The following is a 14,809-nucleotide window of genomic DNA, read 5'->3' as shown; positions in this document are numbered from 1 at the left end:
GAGTGCTTTTAAAATTCAGGAATAGACAATTAGATAACTGGTCAAGGGTCAGTTCCCCATCACTGCGTCAGCCAATTAGACCTGGAGTTCTCACCCTGCCAAGGACAAACCTACGGTGGCAACTCACACTTATTGAGTAGGTATCTTTAACAATTTGAGAAGGTTTATTCTTTTTTCTTCATTTAAGAAGACTATCATTAATCACATCTGAAAACCAAAAGTTGACCACAGCTAGATATTTGTGAAAGAACTTACCACAATGTGTCTGAAAAACAACCTCAACTAAAGCCAGGTCACATCTCCTGTAAGTGTTTTTCCAGTTCTCTCTCTCTGGGTTTGTGTGCACACTCATACACACACACACACACACACACACACACACACACACATACCTGTGAGGCTCTGATACATACTCACCCAACCTACAAAAATGCCCTAATTTTACTGCTTTTGTGAAATGCCTCTAAGCTACAGTATTTGGATGAGACACTGTCTTCACCGGGCTTTAAGTCGGAAAACCAGGCAGGGTGTTGGTCACCGAGTCTCTCTGCCGAAGTTGCAGACAGAAGAGCTGCCGGGGACTTCCCAAAAGCCACCCCCACAAGATGGGAGGAGCGCTGAGTGTCCGTGACCACAAACAAGCCGTGAAGAATGACAAAAAGCTTATGAGTCATGATCAGAATCTAGTAAACAGAAATGTCCTGCTAGAGCAGCATTGCGTTACAAACACAGAAAAGAGTGGATGCACATACCTTTTCACACAAGCTCTATGAGAGCCAAAACATTGTCTTTCCACATCAGAACTGTAATCAGAGGTGTAGCAGTCCTTGGCTATTGTCAGCCTTACTTCTAACACAGCTAGCTTGACGGTCCCTTTTAGACTGAGCCTAGCCCCACCCACTCCCGCTGTGTGAGATGAGCCCCTGCTTTCGGGCACCAGATGTTGTGGTGTGCTGACAGCTGGCAGGCTGGTAGCAGAGGAATTCATGGCGGCCAAGTCAGCAATCCCTTCGACCCAAGGCCACTCAAATGCCCCTTTGCTTCATACCGTTCTCGTCAGGGGGCAGTGATTACTCAGTGATGGGGACTGAAGTGTCTGGTGAGCCCTCTCCCCTCACACCACCCCTCTACATCGCAAATATGGCAGCCAACCTCTCCATTGTGCTACATTTAAGAATCATTTAAATCATGATAAAAATCAAAGGTCTTCCTAAGAAATGGTGCCATGATTCTAAAAAACCATTCTTAAGATCTCAAACGTTGAGCGGAGGCCCATCCCGAGGTCCCCTCGTCCCCTCCAGCCCTGGCGGGTGCGGGTAGAGGGAGGCTTTGACCTCACTCTGAGGCCTTGCTGGACTCTTGTTCTGAACAAGGACATGTCGTTTGGGTCAGGTTTTTAAAATTTATTTATTTTTCCTGTTGCCCTTCTGGTGTGTGTGTGTGTGCTTCGTGTTTAAACCTTGGTGCCCTGTTTGGCGGCAACCAGAAAAATCAGACAGCTCAGGTAGTGAGCGAGGGACCCACGTGTGTGAGCACAGAGTGTGTGGTTGTCCCTGGTCAACACGGGCCAACACAGGCTGCTGCTGAGGGCCAAAGAGGAAGGACTAAAAAAAGGCTGGACTCGCAACTTGGGTCCAGTGGCTATGTCTGCCAGGAGGGAAAATCACCAGCCAGTGTTAAGTGTACAAAGGAGGGGCCGGCAGACTTTCCGTTCTCGGTACGTTTCTTCCCCTTGGGAGCCCGTTACCTTTCCCAAAGAAATGTTAACTATCAAATGCGTCCGTTAATTGTGCCGCTGAGGGTGAAACCATCCAGTTAGCATATACACTATCATTTGCATATCTTGGACACACAGTGTTAGTGCCATCAGCTCGCGTGAGTGGTACAGGACTCTCTTCAGGCCAGTTCGGGTCTGACATGCCTAAAAATGAAAACAGATCATTTGTTCTGCACTGAAGAACCAACACTTCATGTGCAAACAGTAAGGCCTTGGCAAAACTCCCTTTGAGGTTCAAACCAAACTTTCTAGTTTCTGTGCCAATTACACGAATGTTTTCATGCTCCAGCTTTCCAAAAACAAGGTTACATTTTTGGGGGAAAGATCACATGCTCTCTTGGTAACTGGAACATAACAGAAACTGCCAATTTTGCCTTTTTATGAGCTTCGAACTCTGAAATCTGATATAAATATCTGTTGACCTGTTTCAGTCTTTTTTCTAAGGCAGCATAAAACAGTGGTGAGTTAAAGGGCTTACTGCAGTGGGGAAGCTTCTATAAAAAGTTCTCTAATGTAAGAAGCCTACTCGTCTTCCATCCAAGCCCACCACGGAGGACAGAATCTTCCAAATCAAGGGTGCACGCGGGCGAGCCCCACAGCGTCGGCAGGACAAATGGCGTGTAGCGCTAGACCCAAAGCCAGCAAGGAATCAGTGACTCAGGAGGCATGCAAAAGGAACAATCTCGGCCGAAAAATGTTTCAAACTCCCAGATTTAAAAACAGTCAATGATTAAGTTAGGAAACACAAAAATTTTCAAGTATTTAATTAAAGACAAAAGAAGGAGTTTTGGCAAGAACCGTATTTACTGTCCATTGCAAGACCACAGCACCACAGACTATGTTCTTTCAAAAGCATTTGCTCCAGCTTTTAGCACTGACTTCGTAAGTGACAACTGTCAGGACAGTGTGTGATGCAAAGGATGTGAAAACAGGAGTCTGCACGTATCCTCCCTGGCTGCGGGCATGTGGGCGGGGCTCGGACCGGGCTGGCCACTGCTTCCCAGTACTGAGTGGCCTCTGAGAGCCACCTACCCGCCCACGTGGGGTCTGGGAGGGACCGGCTGTGCCCTCAATGCAGTCAGGGTGGCGCTGGTTCCTCCTGTCCCAGTTAAATGCCTCCCCACATTGGGTAAATTTATCCCAGTAGTTAAATAAGAAATATTATGACTTGATACCTCCCCACCCCAGAAATGACTTATTTATCATTTTCTCAATATCCCCTGAGAGTTCTGCCCAGCTCTCTTTCTTCTTCATAATCCTGTGGCTGGGCAGTAGTGGTCATTATACTTATTTTCACATCCTTTAAAAAAAAAACAAAACAAACATAGTTTCAAAAATGCCTGAATGTAAACGGATGCAAAGTCAGACATTTACAAATAAAAAGGTTCAGAGGGAACTTTGGTTTCATTCAGACCAGAAACACTCTTAAAAAGCATTACAGAGAGTTAAGGATAGTGCAGAGAGGAACGATGTTGCTAGAATCTAGTAAATGCATGTGAAATTCTACCATAGAGTTTGTTTTCAATCCACGTGGAGGGGAGGGCTCGAGGGAGGGGAGCGCTATTACAGTCCACCAGGGGCGTCTCCTCCTCCGAGAGGCCGTCGTCGTAAAGCAGGGAGTCAGATGGGGTGGACGCGGCCAAGTCCAAGTAGTCCTGGAAGAGACAGATGGCCAGTCACCCCACTCACAGGTGGACTTGCCCCCAGCCCCTCCCCGCCCAAAGGCAGAAGGCCTGGTTGAGTCCCACCCCGTGCTGGCTTACTAGCTTCTCTGCGATATCTGAGCCCTGGCCAGACAGCCCCTCTCCCAGCCTCTGCTTTGCTGGCCTTGCTCCACAGCCCTCATTGCTCGCTCTAGAAATTCACCTTCTTGAAGGGCAGAAATGGACTCCTTTGTTGCCTTAGTGCTACCTCTGCAGCATAAAGGGGTACCACACCCAGCACGGGAGAACTGGCCTGTTTACCAAACCCGAGGCTCCGGGAGAGCTCATTGCAGCCCGTTACTCATGTGGGAGGACCAGGAAGCATCTCCGACACTTTTTTTAAAGTGCTGGACACTTTTCAGCTTTCCTCTGAGGACCCATACCATCTAGAACAGCACATCAGGGCCAGAAATCTGAAGTTGTCGAGGTGGGCTGGCCATAGGGTGCTGCTATGGGGCTTCAGCTCCTAAGCCTGGTGATTTCCCAGTGCCTGCCCCTGCCGCCACCCTGGTTAAATGTGTCAAGAACAGTTTTACCATTTTCCTGGATTTTCTCAGTTCTGTCCTAGGAAGGCTGGTTCTCATGGCATCACCTGTTATTTTTATTTAAGGGAACCCTGTGTTCCCAGGATCTGGAGGCTTGGCCCAAGTGGTACACTGATGTTAGGTTTTATTACAAGCATTCTACACTATGCACCTTTGTTTTTGTGTATGAAGAAATGCCAACTTTTAGTAAATGTGTCAGTGCAAAGATGAAACCCTGAAAGCAAGATCTGCGCTTGTCTTGTTTACTTGTATTCCCAGCATCTGAGACCGAATATGGCACATAGCAGTTGCTCAATAAATATTAGCTTAAACTTGTTGGCTTTCTCATTTACCTACAGAGTTATAGGCTGGAGGCACATGGGCTGAATCTAGGCTCCCAAAAATGCTTTATTTGGACTAGACTGAGCTTTTGGAAATTTAAATGAGTTACTAACATTAGAGAGTGGAAAACTTAACATAAATATCCTTTAAAATTCAGAAGACCTGACACTCTGACACTCCTATGCCTCTAGACTGTGTGTGGTTACAGTAAGGGGTCCTTCAGAGGGGCTGGCGTGCTCCTGGCTGCCACAGTCCCCACCACTCCCTAGCTACTTCCAACCACCCACTGGGCCCCTCGTGGCATTTGAATTTAGGATACCCACTTCAACTCTACTCTCTCATGTTCTGTTACTAAAAATTATTTTGACCTTGAGATTTGCCTCTCACACCTATCGATGGATACTTTGAAAGTACAAAGGGAAGAATCTGGGTTTCTTTATGATTTGAGAAGGGGCCAGGTTCAAAGAGAAGGGTTCAGATGCTAGCTGCCCTCGGGAGACAGCGTGACCACCTCCCTTTGTACAGACCTGCTCTGCCCCTGCACTGGGAACTCCATAGAACTGGGGTGAGGTGGGAGTCCCCCCACTGCCATGTTCAGCCGACAGATGGCCGACACCAGCAATTGGCTCCAGGTACTCACTCTGTTCTTAACCATCATCTTCTCCAGGTCTTTGCTGATGTCAGCAAACACCGGCCTCTTGTCCGGTTCCTGCTTCCAGCACTGTAGCATTAGGCCATACCTGGTGGGAAGCACGGGTAGGCAGTTACGACCCAGCAAGGACTGCCCAACCACAGCTGCTGCACCTGGCACCATGCCCTGGGCCCAGACGGCTCTGTTCTCAAACCCCAAAGCTGTCTCTGCTCGCTGACATTGTTCTCTGAGCTGGGCCAGGATCTGAGGGGTCACTAGGCGCTCAGGGTGCGTGGTGCTGTGGTCCAGCATCTTCTGAGTCTCCTCCTCTCCCTTGAGAGAGATTTGTCTTCACTTTCCTTTCAGATAAACAGCTGAGAGGATGCCAAACCCACTACGGTGGCTGAGGGAGCAATGCCAGTCTTTCAAACTCTTAGGCAATATGACTGGTTGTAGAAACAGACAAACGAAACTTCTGCCAATTATACCTCTGTCTGCTGCCTTCCTCACTTCCCCATTTCCCTGGGTCCCTGGCACAGCTGCTGGGCCCCCGGGCTGCCATGTGGCTGTGCACTGGGCCAGCCGCTGCCAGCTCAGGCCACCCAGGGGGATGGCACCTGTTCACCCTTGCACTCCCACACCTAGCCCCGAGCCAGGCATGTGGCAGGTGCACAACACATTTTGTGGAATGAATGGACTAGCACATTTCTGCCTGTGATGGCCCCGTTCTCATGGGTTCTCAGCCTGTCCTCTGAGAAGCATCTGCTGGAATCACTGTATGTGAAGGTGCTCTTGGGTGGCAGTGCCAGGTCTTCTTGCCTGACCCCTGCTGACCTCTGTGCCTCCACGCGGGCACTCCCCAACACGCATCCCCTAAGGTCATTCTGAATTACCTGCCCCTCCCCAACGGTCCTGTGGGGATAGGCCTTGGGCTTAATCTGCTTCCTGGGCCTGAAGAACCCTTTGATCCTTCCTACTACTTCTCATTGGCCCTACTCTCCATCCTCATGTATCACCACGGCCCCAACCCTGGTCCCAGGAAGCGTACTCAGCCCCCAGCAGAATCAGGGTCCCCAGCATCTGCCATCGTGCCCAACGGTGATTCTCTGACTTCTGCCTTGGCGTGCTCTGACCTATTGTTACCCACCACCCAGTTCACCCTGTGCCCAGGGCTGCTCGGGCACAGGGAGGGAGGGAGTATGGGCCAAAGCAAAGCCTGCTCACATCTCCTCACTGCAGTTGTCAGGCCTCTCCATCCGGTAGCCTGTCTTTAGAAGGTTGAAGAGCCGCTCTGGAGGTATCCCGGGGTAGGGGTTGCCCCCTAGAGTCACAATCTCCCATAGCAGGACACCAAAGGACCACCTAAGAGAAGCGAGATGACCCGTGAGAGGCCATACTAGGCTCAGCAGGCCAGACGTCCCTCCTCCCAGCAGCTGTTGACCCAATCAGCCCCCAGGGCAAAGAGCCAGCCAAGGCCTGACTGCATGGACAGGTGTGGAATGGGGCGGGGAAGAAGCCATCTGACCACCCAACTTTCATGCCTGCAGTGCTGAAGCCCCATGAAGCCACTGTCTGGGCTTGGGCCTCACACCGACAAGAGGTACTTGGCTGGCCTTGTGGCGACGCGCCAAACCATCCGAGACAGCACAGAGCAGCCGAACATATACAGCAACACTCGAGATGGAGACCTAGGCCATGGGACACAGCATTGCCCGCACAATTCCTTCACCTTTCCTGTGGGCTTGGAAACTTTCATAAAATCTTAGAAGAGAAAAGGCACTGCTATGAGAAATATCTAATTGTGAGGGAAAATTTACTGTGAAGTGGGAACAAAATCGTATCACAAAACAGCATTATCACATGAGCCCACTTAGAGCAATAGGAAGCATATACCGGCACACCACAGAAAACACTAGAAGGTCCATGTATGCCAGGACTGGCAGGAGTTACTTAGGGGCAGTGGGATCCAAGTTGACTTTCAGTGGCTTCATTACCCTTTTCTCTGCATTTTCCAACAGTCTACAGTTGGCTTTACGTCATCTGAACACAGATGTTTAGAACTGCTCAGGCACTGCCTTTCCCCAGCCCACAGTATTCAAGACATGCATTTCTATGGATGGCACAACATTCAGAAATGAGTCTGTTGTATTTTTGAAAACTATCAAGTCTTGTGTTTGACCTGGAAGGCTAAGTTTTGGTTCCCATCTTTGAGCAGTAAGGGACACACCATCCTATCAACTCACTCAAGGCCAGCCTACCTGTGGGTGGGGACCATTCCACTCCCAGCGGAACTTGCCTGAGCCCAGTCCACGCTCAGGTCCCCAGAGGCGAACTGTTTGGCTGGGCCTGGGTGGCACTAAGGTGCCCAGAGTAGAGAGGGAGGGGCTGGGAAGGGGAGCAATCAGCGGAATTTGTAGTTCCCTGCTCTCAGCTCTCATGCATTCCACCGTGACTCTCAGAACCATCCTATAGGCCCCTGCCATTTGCTGAACAAATACACAAAGGCCCCTCAGCTTGCGTGGGGGGGGGGGTCATCGCAGATGGCTGGTGTGAGCCAATAGGCGCTTGTCCCCCCGCCAAGCTGCCCAGAGAGGCCTCATGGTGCACTGTGTATGTAACCTCGACCCCAGGAAGGCAACACCCACACTTACACGTCACTTTGGGTGGTGTAGATGTGATCGAAAAGAGACTCGATTGCCATCCATTTGACTGGAATCCGACCCTAAAAAGGGAATGAAGGAAAGGCATTAACAACGCTCTGACACCCTGGGAACCAGGGATGGGAGGTGTGGAGGAGGGTGAGGCCGTGTCCCAGGCATTTCCAGCTTTGGAGGGATGCTGAGTAATGCCATCCAGAGTGCGTCCAGATGCAGAATTGGCAGCACGGCCTCAGAGGGGCTGGGATTCTAATCTGGGTCTCTCAGGCATGGCTGAGATACTGGAGGGAGTCAGCTGGCCTGCCCATAGCTACACAGGGCATCCTTGTCACGCACCACATCTCTAGTGAGAAGAAACCGAAGGAATCACCACCATGCCCATGTCAGGCCTCCCTATGGCCATGTCCAGAGGGCTCTAGGTTGCCCTGGGTGGTGATGTCCAACATGTGGGCCAAGATCAACATCCAGAAGATCTCCCCCTTTCTGAGGGTGAATGAGTTTGGGAAACCAACTTCCAGTGTTTCCATCCTGTGGACTTCTGACACAAAAACACTAAAAGCTCTTCTGAGAAGGCCTGAGGGAAGAAATCTGTTTCCCATGCCTTGAGGCTGCTTCTTTTTTTTTTTTTTTTTTTTTTTTTTAACCTATCACTTTGTTCCTGAGCCCTGCTAGCATCCTCTGAGACAGTGTCCCCACTGTAGAGGTGCTGGGGCCACACCTAATGGACGCTTTCCAATGAAACCTGAGGAAGGGTTTTTGAATAGGTAAGTCTTAGGACAAAAATCAACCAAAAATGCGTGTGTTGCATTTTAATGCAACATGTCCTGTAATTTCTTTTTCTTTAAAGCATTCTTTAGCGTTTACATCCTTAATGAAGTGTGACTTTCTGGGGCACATGTTTGTAACAACACTACCTACCACCCGGGCTCTCCAGGGGGCCTCGTGTGTAGACACCTACACTTCCTTGCTCCATGACATGGGCTCTTCTCAGGGGACCGAGAGCAGGAAGTAGGAAGACTTTGTCCACACCCCTGCATGGGGCAGAAAGCAGCCCCTCTCCACTTCCCCTTCGGCAGTTCTGAGAGATGCCGTTGCAACAGAAACCCCAGAAGAAACGAAACCTCAACCTCACAGCCTGTGGTGACGTGGGGCTTCTCCGGGCCCCTTACAGCAGATCTGAGGGCTACACAAGTGGTTTTTGTATGCTGTTTTGAGCAGTGTCTGTTCTGAAGGCCAGTCAGCCGTGGCTCTTGAATGGCCCTGTGAGTGGTCCTATCTGGTCTGTCACAAGGAGGCTGCAGGGGAGTGACCGACAGAGCAGTGGAACTAGGAGGGTTAGAACAAGGGCCACAGGGAACTGGATGACACAGCGAAGCAGACTTCCCCAGAAGGGCCCCAGTCCACCTATTTCAGAGGTTTGGAGAAAGCATCTGAGAACCCCATGCCGTGTTTCTGGACTCCATCTCCAGGGCCTCCCTGTGAGCCTTCCAAACTCACCCAGTTGGGAGTTCCCAGGCCCCTGGCCCAGAGGAACCCTCACCCGTAAAGTGGTTCATTCCTTTCTGCCTCAGAATGATTGTCACGCTCAGCTGTATTGACTTCAGTCTCCTTTGAGTAAAGAGCTAAAGCTACACAGAGGGAACAGGGGACATTTCACCCTGTAGAAGCAAGACCCTGTCTCACTGCAGAGACAACTATCACTTCCATAGCACTAGGTGACCTTCAAAAGCGGTCGTGATTAAAACCAAGGGAGGCTGCGGGGCCCCAGCTCCCCAGTGGGTGCCCTGAAAGGTCGGGTGTGGCCCTTAGGAAGAGAAGAAACAGACCCAGGGTGAGCCCTGAGCTGGGTGTCTGGGGACCCAGGAATCAGGGAAGAATTTGAAGTTGAGGGCTAGAAGTTCATATGCTAAGACTCTGCTCTCCACTCCCCCGGCGTCCTAAGGGCTCTGCCCCACCCATTGTGGGAACCCTGCCCCCTGCCCTCCACCCTGCCAGGGAGCCCTGGGTCACCCAACCCAGGGGACCTGGTACCTTGCTCCTCTTCACATAGGAATCCTCTTCATAAACATCTCGGGACAGGCCGAAATCCGAAATCTTCATCTTCCGCCCCTCGGCTACCAGAACATTTCTGGCTGCCAAGTCCCGATGGACAAGCTGTGAGGAAGACAACAGCAGGGACCCCTGTAACCTGGGCCCCCATCACAGGCAGTGGGGGCCCGGGAGGGCGCGGCACACACCTTCATCTCCGCCAGGTACCGCATCCCCCGAGAGATCTGCCAGGCGAAGGAGATGAGGTCGCCCATGGTCAGGGCTCGCTCCCCGGGGCTGTCCAGGTAGCTGGAGCTGCGGCTGCCCCCGCTGCCCACGTCGCCCGGGCCAGCCTTGCGGCTCTCCCGGAGGAAGCCCCGCAGGGAGCCGTACTTGGCGTACTCCACAATGAGGAAGAGTGGCCCTGGGGGGCGAGAGGGGGCTGTGAGCTGGCTGTCTGCAGGGTCCTGGGCCGTCAGAAGTTGGGCCAGCTCTGGGAGCAGGGAAGGAGGCTGCAGGGTCCCCAGGCGGGCTCTCGACCCTGCCAGAAGTGGGCAGAAGGATACAGCCCCACTCTGGCCAGTGGCCTGGGCGCCAAGTAGCAGGAGTTATGTGTTCCAGTCCCAGCTCACTCGTGCATGGCTTGCTCTCCTTGCACTGCGCGTGTTAAAGCAGGCTCCCTGGGTGGTTGAGCACAATCCACTAGGGCAGTCGGCCACTGTACACAGCGCTCCCCTGGGAGGCATGCCCTTGCTGCTCGGACGTCGTGTCTTTCTACATCCTCGGCCCCGCTGCAGCTCAGGCTGGCGACGGCTGATGCAGGCAGAGGATGGGAAGCCTCACATAACGCTTCCTCCCTGCTCCCAGCCCTCAGCATTTCCGAAGCTGCTGTCTTGTCCCAGGCCCAGCCTGGAGTCCTGCGGGTGCCGACCAGCGTCCTTGCTGCCCTCTCCCTGGTGCACCTGTCCTCTCATACCCACGGCACGCACATCTATGCACACATGCACACATAATGGCGAGAGGACCTTATGTTGCACAGACCAGGCCAATCTCCTGTGTCCTTATGTGAGAAAGGGTGACAGTGCCTTCACCCTGCAGGGCTAGGGCAGTGGTCACTTGGAGGTCATGGCACGTCTAGTCCCCAGGAGGTGCCCAGGACGCACCACCTGTTTCTAGAGCTCCCTGCCCTGGGATCCACCTGGAATAGGGTCCTGACAAACCAGGATGCCACCAGAGACCTCGGAGCAGCTGCAGCCCGCCCAGGGAGCACACTCAGAGTGGAGGCCTCACACTAGCACTCCAGCAGCAGGCCTTCCTGGTCCTCTCACCAACATGGGAGGGGACATGCTCCAGGTGGGGGCCAGAGCCACAGAGGACAAGGAAGGGGAAGGAGGAGGAGTAAAGGAGCCCAGAACCCCCGGCCTGCACCGGGTAGCTGCCTGTCCCTTGGCCGGCCTTACCATCCTGGCTGCAGGCCCCATGCAGCTTGATGACATGCGGGTGGTTGACCTGCTTCAGGAGGTTGAACTCTGACAGCAGGTCCCGCAGCTCACTTGGGGAGGCGTTCTCTGAAATGCACATAAACACAGTGAGTTGAACAGCAATCCCTTCTAGAAGCCCCTTCTGTGAACAGTCTGGGTCACTGGACCCACAAGGTAGGTCTGCACAGACCCTGGTTATCTCCTTCCTAGATAGCCTACCCAGGTTTAGACAAGGTCCCCAAGGACCCTGCTGCTTGGGGCTTCTCTTAGCCTGTAGGATAGTCAAAAGCGGCCTCATCTGCTCCCAGGGAATAACAACCCCCAGCAGCCAACTTCCACAGCAGTAGGGTCTTTCCACAAAAACCCTCCTGGGACCAGGCTGTGTATGTATGTGGTAGTATTTCTCTGCAATCACCATCTCTTACCTTCTGGAAGGTAAGAGGACTGTCTCATGTCCTAAAACCCTTGCTGACCAAGCACTCAACAGGAGGGTGAGGCTCTGGAGAAAGCTGGGAATGATAGGACTTCACAGAGGTGGCCTCCTGCCATACTGAACACATGCATCCTGGGTGGGTGGAGACAGAGCTGTGCTTGGGCTTCCACCAGGAGCTGAAGCCTGACAGGAGGGGTATGCAGCCAGAAGCGAGGGCTGCACAGGCCTCCCGGGGCAGCTGCAGCACAGCCCGCTGCCGAGCGGTACCTCATCGCCTCCTCTGGCCACATGCTTCTTTGGAAGAGAGAGGACAGCTGGGGGAGAGGTTGTAGGGACCCACATATGGTGGCCTGGAAGATGGTCTCAGTGGGCCCCCTTAGTGCCTGGGGCTTCAGGGGGGATGGAGAGACCCTGTTCTGACAGCCTAGGTAAGCATCAGAAGCACCCTGCACAGTGTAACCCAGAGTGATTATGTGCTCATTTAGGGCCAGAATTGTGGCACGACTCGTCACAGAGGTGGGGCAGACCCACTGGGGGCCGCCAGGGATTGGGCCAGGCAGGGCCCCAAGGGACAGGGGCCAGTCTTTACGGTGGCTTCTTCACCAGGACCCCAGAAGCACTTGGCTGAGAGGAATGAGTGGGGCAGACTAGGGTGGGAGAGCTGTCAGTTCAAGACCAAAAGGGCTTTTAATTTTTTAAAAACTCCGATCTTTACCCAACGTTGGTGCAGAAGCAGCACCACTCTAGAACCTTCCAACTGAGGAAAGTCCTTTTGCCCTTTTTCTCCAGGATGCCCATGTCATCCATGGCAGGGGTCTCCCGAATGCAGGCGCTCAAGAATAGGAATGGTGGGTGAGGGGGCTCTTTAGAAAGCCCCGGGCTGGCTGCCAGCACTCTGGTTTTCAGGGTGGCTCCAGCCAGCCCTCAGGGCTCCTAGAGAGCCACGTGTGCACACTGTCTGGACAGGTACCTTTCAGCATCTTCACAGCCACAGTCGTGTACCCTGCTTTGCCTTTAAGCCGGAAGGCTGTTGCCTTAACCACTTTTCCAAATTCGCCTTCTCCCAGAGTTTTTCCAAGAACCAAGTTCTTCCGAGGGAATTCCCACTTTGGATCCTCCTATGTGGGGTTGAAGGAAGGGAAAGAAGAGGAGAAGGGAGAAAGTTGGTGAGGGTAAGAGGAAAAGAAGATTGACAAGACCCATCAATGAGCCCCCAGTGGACAAGCTCCAGTGTGCAAACCATTGCCACCTGACCTAGTGGGCAACGGGCATGCCCCTGCACCAAGGGCAGGACCCTGCACTGAGGGCAGGACCCTGCACCTTATGGAAAGACGGCTGTTGCCACAGAATGGCCTTGACACTGGATACCTGGACCCTTGCTTGTCCCCAGTTTACTGAACATGCCCTCAGCCATCCCAGGCCCATGTCCTCGTCTCTCAAACAAGGAATTCAGGGCTTACTTAGTCTCTGGGGATGGTGGTGGTGGTGGTGGTGTGTGTGTGTGTGTGTTTCACATGGGAGTGTGGCCTCTTCCCTGGGAGCTGAGACCAAGCTTCCTGGTGCTGCCTCCGCTTCGGACACCAGGCCCACAAGCCACTGATGTCCTACAGACCAGGTCCTAGTCTGTCCTCCCCAGAGATCCAAAGGAGCCCCAAGAGGACTCCATTGGCACCAGAGGCCCAAGCTGTCCAGGATCCCCAGGTATGGATGCAAGTGTCCAGGGAGACTTTCCCATGTGCTGCCCCAGAAAATGTACCACAGTGGTAGTTGGGAACCTCCCTCCTGACCCGTGGAAGGAGCTGGTCCTGTCATGGGACTGGCCGTTTCCCCAAACCCGCACCCACTTGCCATCATGCTACCTTCTACCCACCCTGTCTTCCCACCGGAATCCCACTTGAGATGACTCTGGGATAGCTTCCCAGGCCCCAGCCTGGCCCCATCCTGGGAAGTCCTGGGGATCCTGGGAAGTCCTGGGACCTCCCCTCCTATGCCAACACCAGGCATCCATTGCCCCAACTCTCCCTGCAGCTGGATGTGGGTGGCCTGGGTGCACTGCTCTGACCCACACAGATGGCCCCTGACGAGCCCAGCTGTGCTTCCGAACACCCAAGTACGGGTGTGTGCGCTCCTCGTGGGCAGAGGCAGCCTCCTCTTAGCACCGTGTCTTGGGCTCGAGCATCATCGTGGTTACCCTGGAGTCCTCACCTCCACCCTGCCCTGGGAAAGAATTCACTGCACATGGAAACGGCACTGAGCCTGTGCAGACTGCACTGATTTGATCTTCTTAAAAGATGTGAAAAGTTCTCCTCACTTCATATAAGAGACAACTAAGGTCAAGCAGTTGAGCAGCATGTCCTCAGAACCAGTCGGCGAAGCCCTTAGGCCTCAGGCTGGGTTCTGGCTTCTCTGTGCAGAGGGTCCAAGGTGACATCGGCCGATGGCAGTGTGTGTCCCCTGCGTGAACACCCACCAGCACTGCCCTTCCTGGAACCCTGCCACAAACTGCCTGGGTTTGTAAAGCAATCAAATGGCTCAGCCCAGAGGCCTGCTTCGGAGACTGAGATGGTTCCCAGGACAGGGGTCACAGACCCCGTCTGCTGAGTGACTGGAACTAGGAAAGCTCGGAGAGAGGCCGTGGGGTCTACCACGGGAGGGAATTGCTCCCATGGCCCAGACCGATCCTAAGGGATGAGCACCCTTGGGTGGCTCCTCCTACAAACTGTGGTCGCCTCCCAGCTCTGGTTGGTTACTGCCAAAGGCCCAGTGACTCCTGAGCTTTCTGGTTGGAGGCTCCTGCCAAGGGACTGTGCTCCTGCCAGGCCCTGGAGGTGGAGCTTCTGCTTACACAAACCCCTCCTCTCAGTCCCTCTTAGAACCTGGCGTCCTGCTCCCTAGCAGCTGCCCGCAGGGACACAGAAGAAGCAGGGCACAGGGAGGGAAGCCTTAGCCAGGAGGCCCCAAGGAGCACAGGGTAACTGCGGGCCCAGGCCCTCCCACAGAGAAGGGGGAATGGGGGCCTGCTGGCGCTGGCCGGCCTCTCTGTCAGCAGGCTGGTTACATGTCCTGGGGCCAGCCTCTGCGGTAGCTGGCCCAGGGGCCCCCATGATAGCCCTTTCTCCCCCGTAAACGAACTCCCCTCCCCACCACTGCCACCCTGGCCTAGCCCCTGCCTGCCGCTGCCTTCTGCCTGGATGAGGAGAGTGGTGCTTTCTCACGGGGCTCCCACTCTTGTA

The 14,809-nt window shown here is 53.6% G+C and overlaps 1 protein-coding gene across 1 annotated transcript in view; it reads right to left on the bottom strand.

Annotated features, from left to right (window-relative positions):
• Positions 1-663: 663 nt before the first annotated feature.
• The window catches only part of RET (ret proto-oncogene), a 50,427-nt gene continuing 36,281 nt past the window's right edge, over positions 664-14,809 (bottom strand). The window contains exons 12-20 of the mRNA XM_013054560.2: positions 12,547-12,694; positions 11,123-11,230; positions 9,872-10,086; positions 9,666-9,788; positions 7,629-7,699; positions 6,202-6,339; positions 4,987-5,086; positions 3,285-3,432; positions 664-1,921 (exon numbers count right to left, since the gene is read on the bottom strand). Of these exons, the coding sequence (XP_012910014.2) occupies positions 1,764-1,921; positions 3,285-3,432; positions 4,987-5,086; positions 6,202-6,339; positions 7,629-7,699; positions 9,666-9,788; positions 9,872-10,086; positions 11,123-11,230; positions 12,547-12,694 (1,209 nt within the window). The 3' untranslated portion in view covers positions 664-1,763. The remainder of the gene's footprint in view (positions 1,922-3,284; positions 3,433-4,986; positions 5,087-6,201; positions 6,340-7,628; positions 7,700-9,665; positions 9,789-9,871; positions 10,087-11,122; positions 11,231-12,546; positions 12,695-14,809) is intronic.

Source organism: Mustela putorius, unplaced genomic scaffold (assembly GCF_011764305.1).
Source record: "Mustela putorius furo isolate JIRA1106 unplaced genomic scaffold, ASM1176430v1.1 tig00003909_pilon_pilon_pilon, whole genome shotgun sequence".
NCBI lineage: Eukaryota > Metazoa > Chordata > Mammalia > Carnivora > Mustelidae > Mustela > Mustela putorius.
This window is presented reverse-complemented; position numbering and strand designations above follow the sequence as displayed.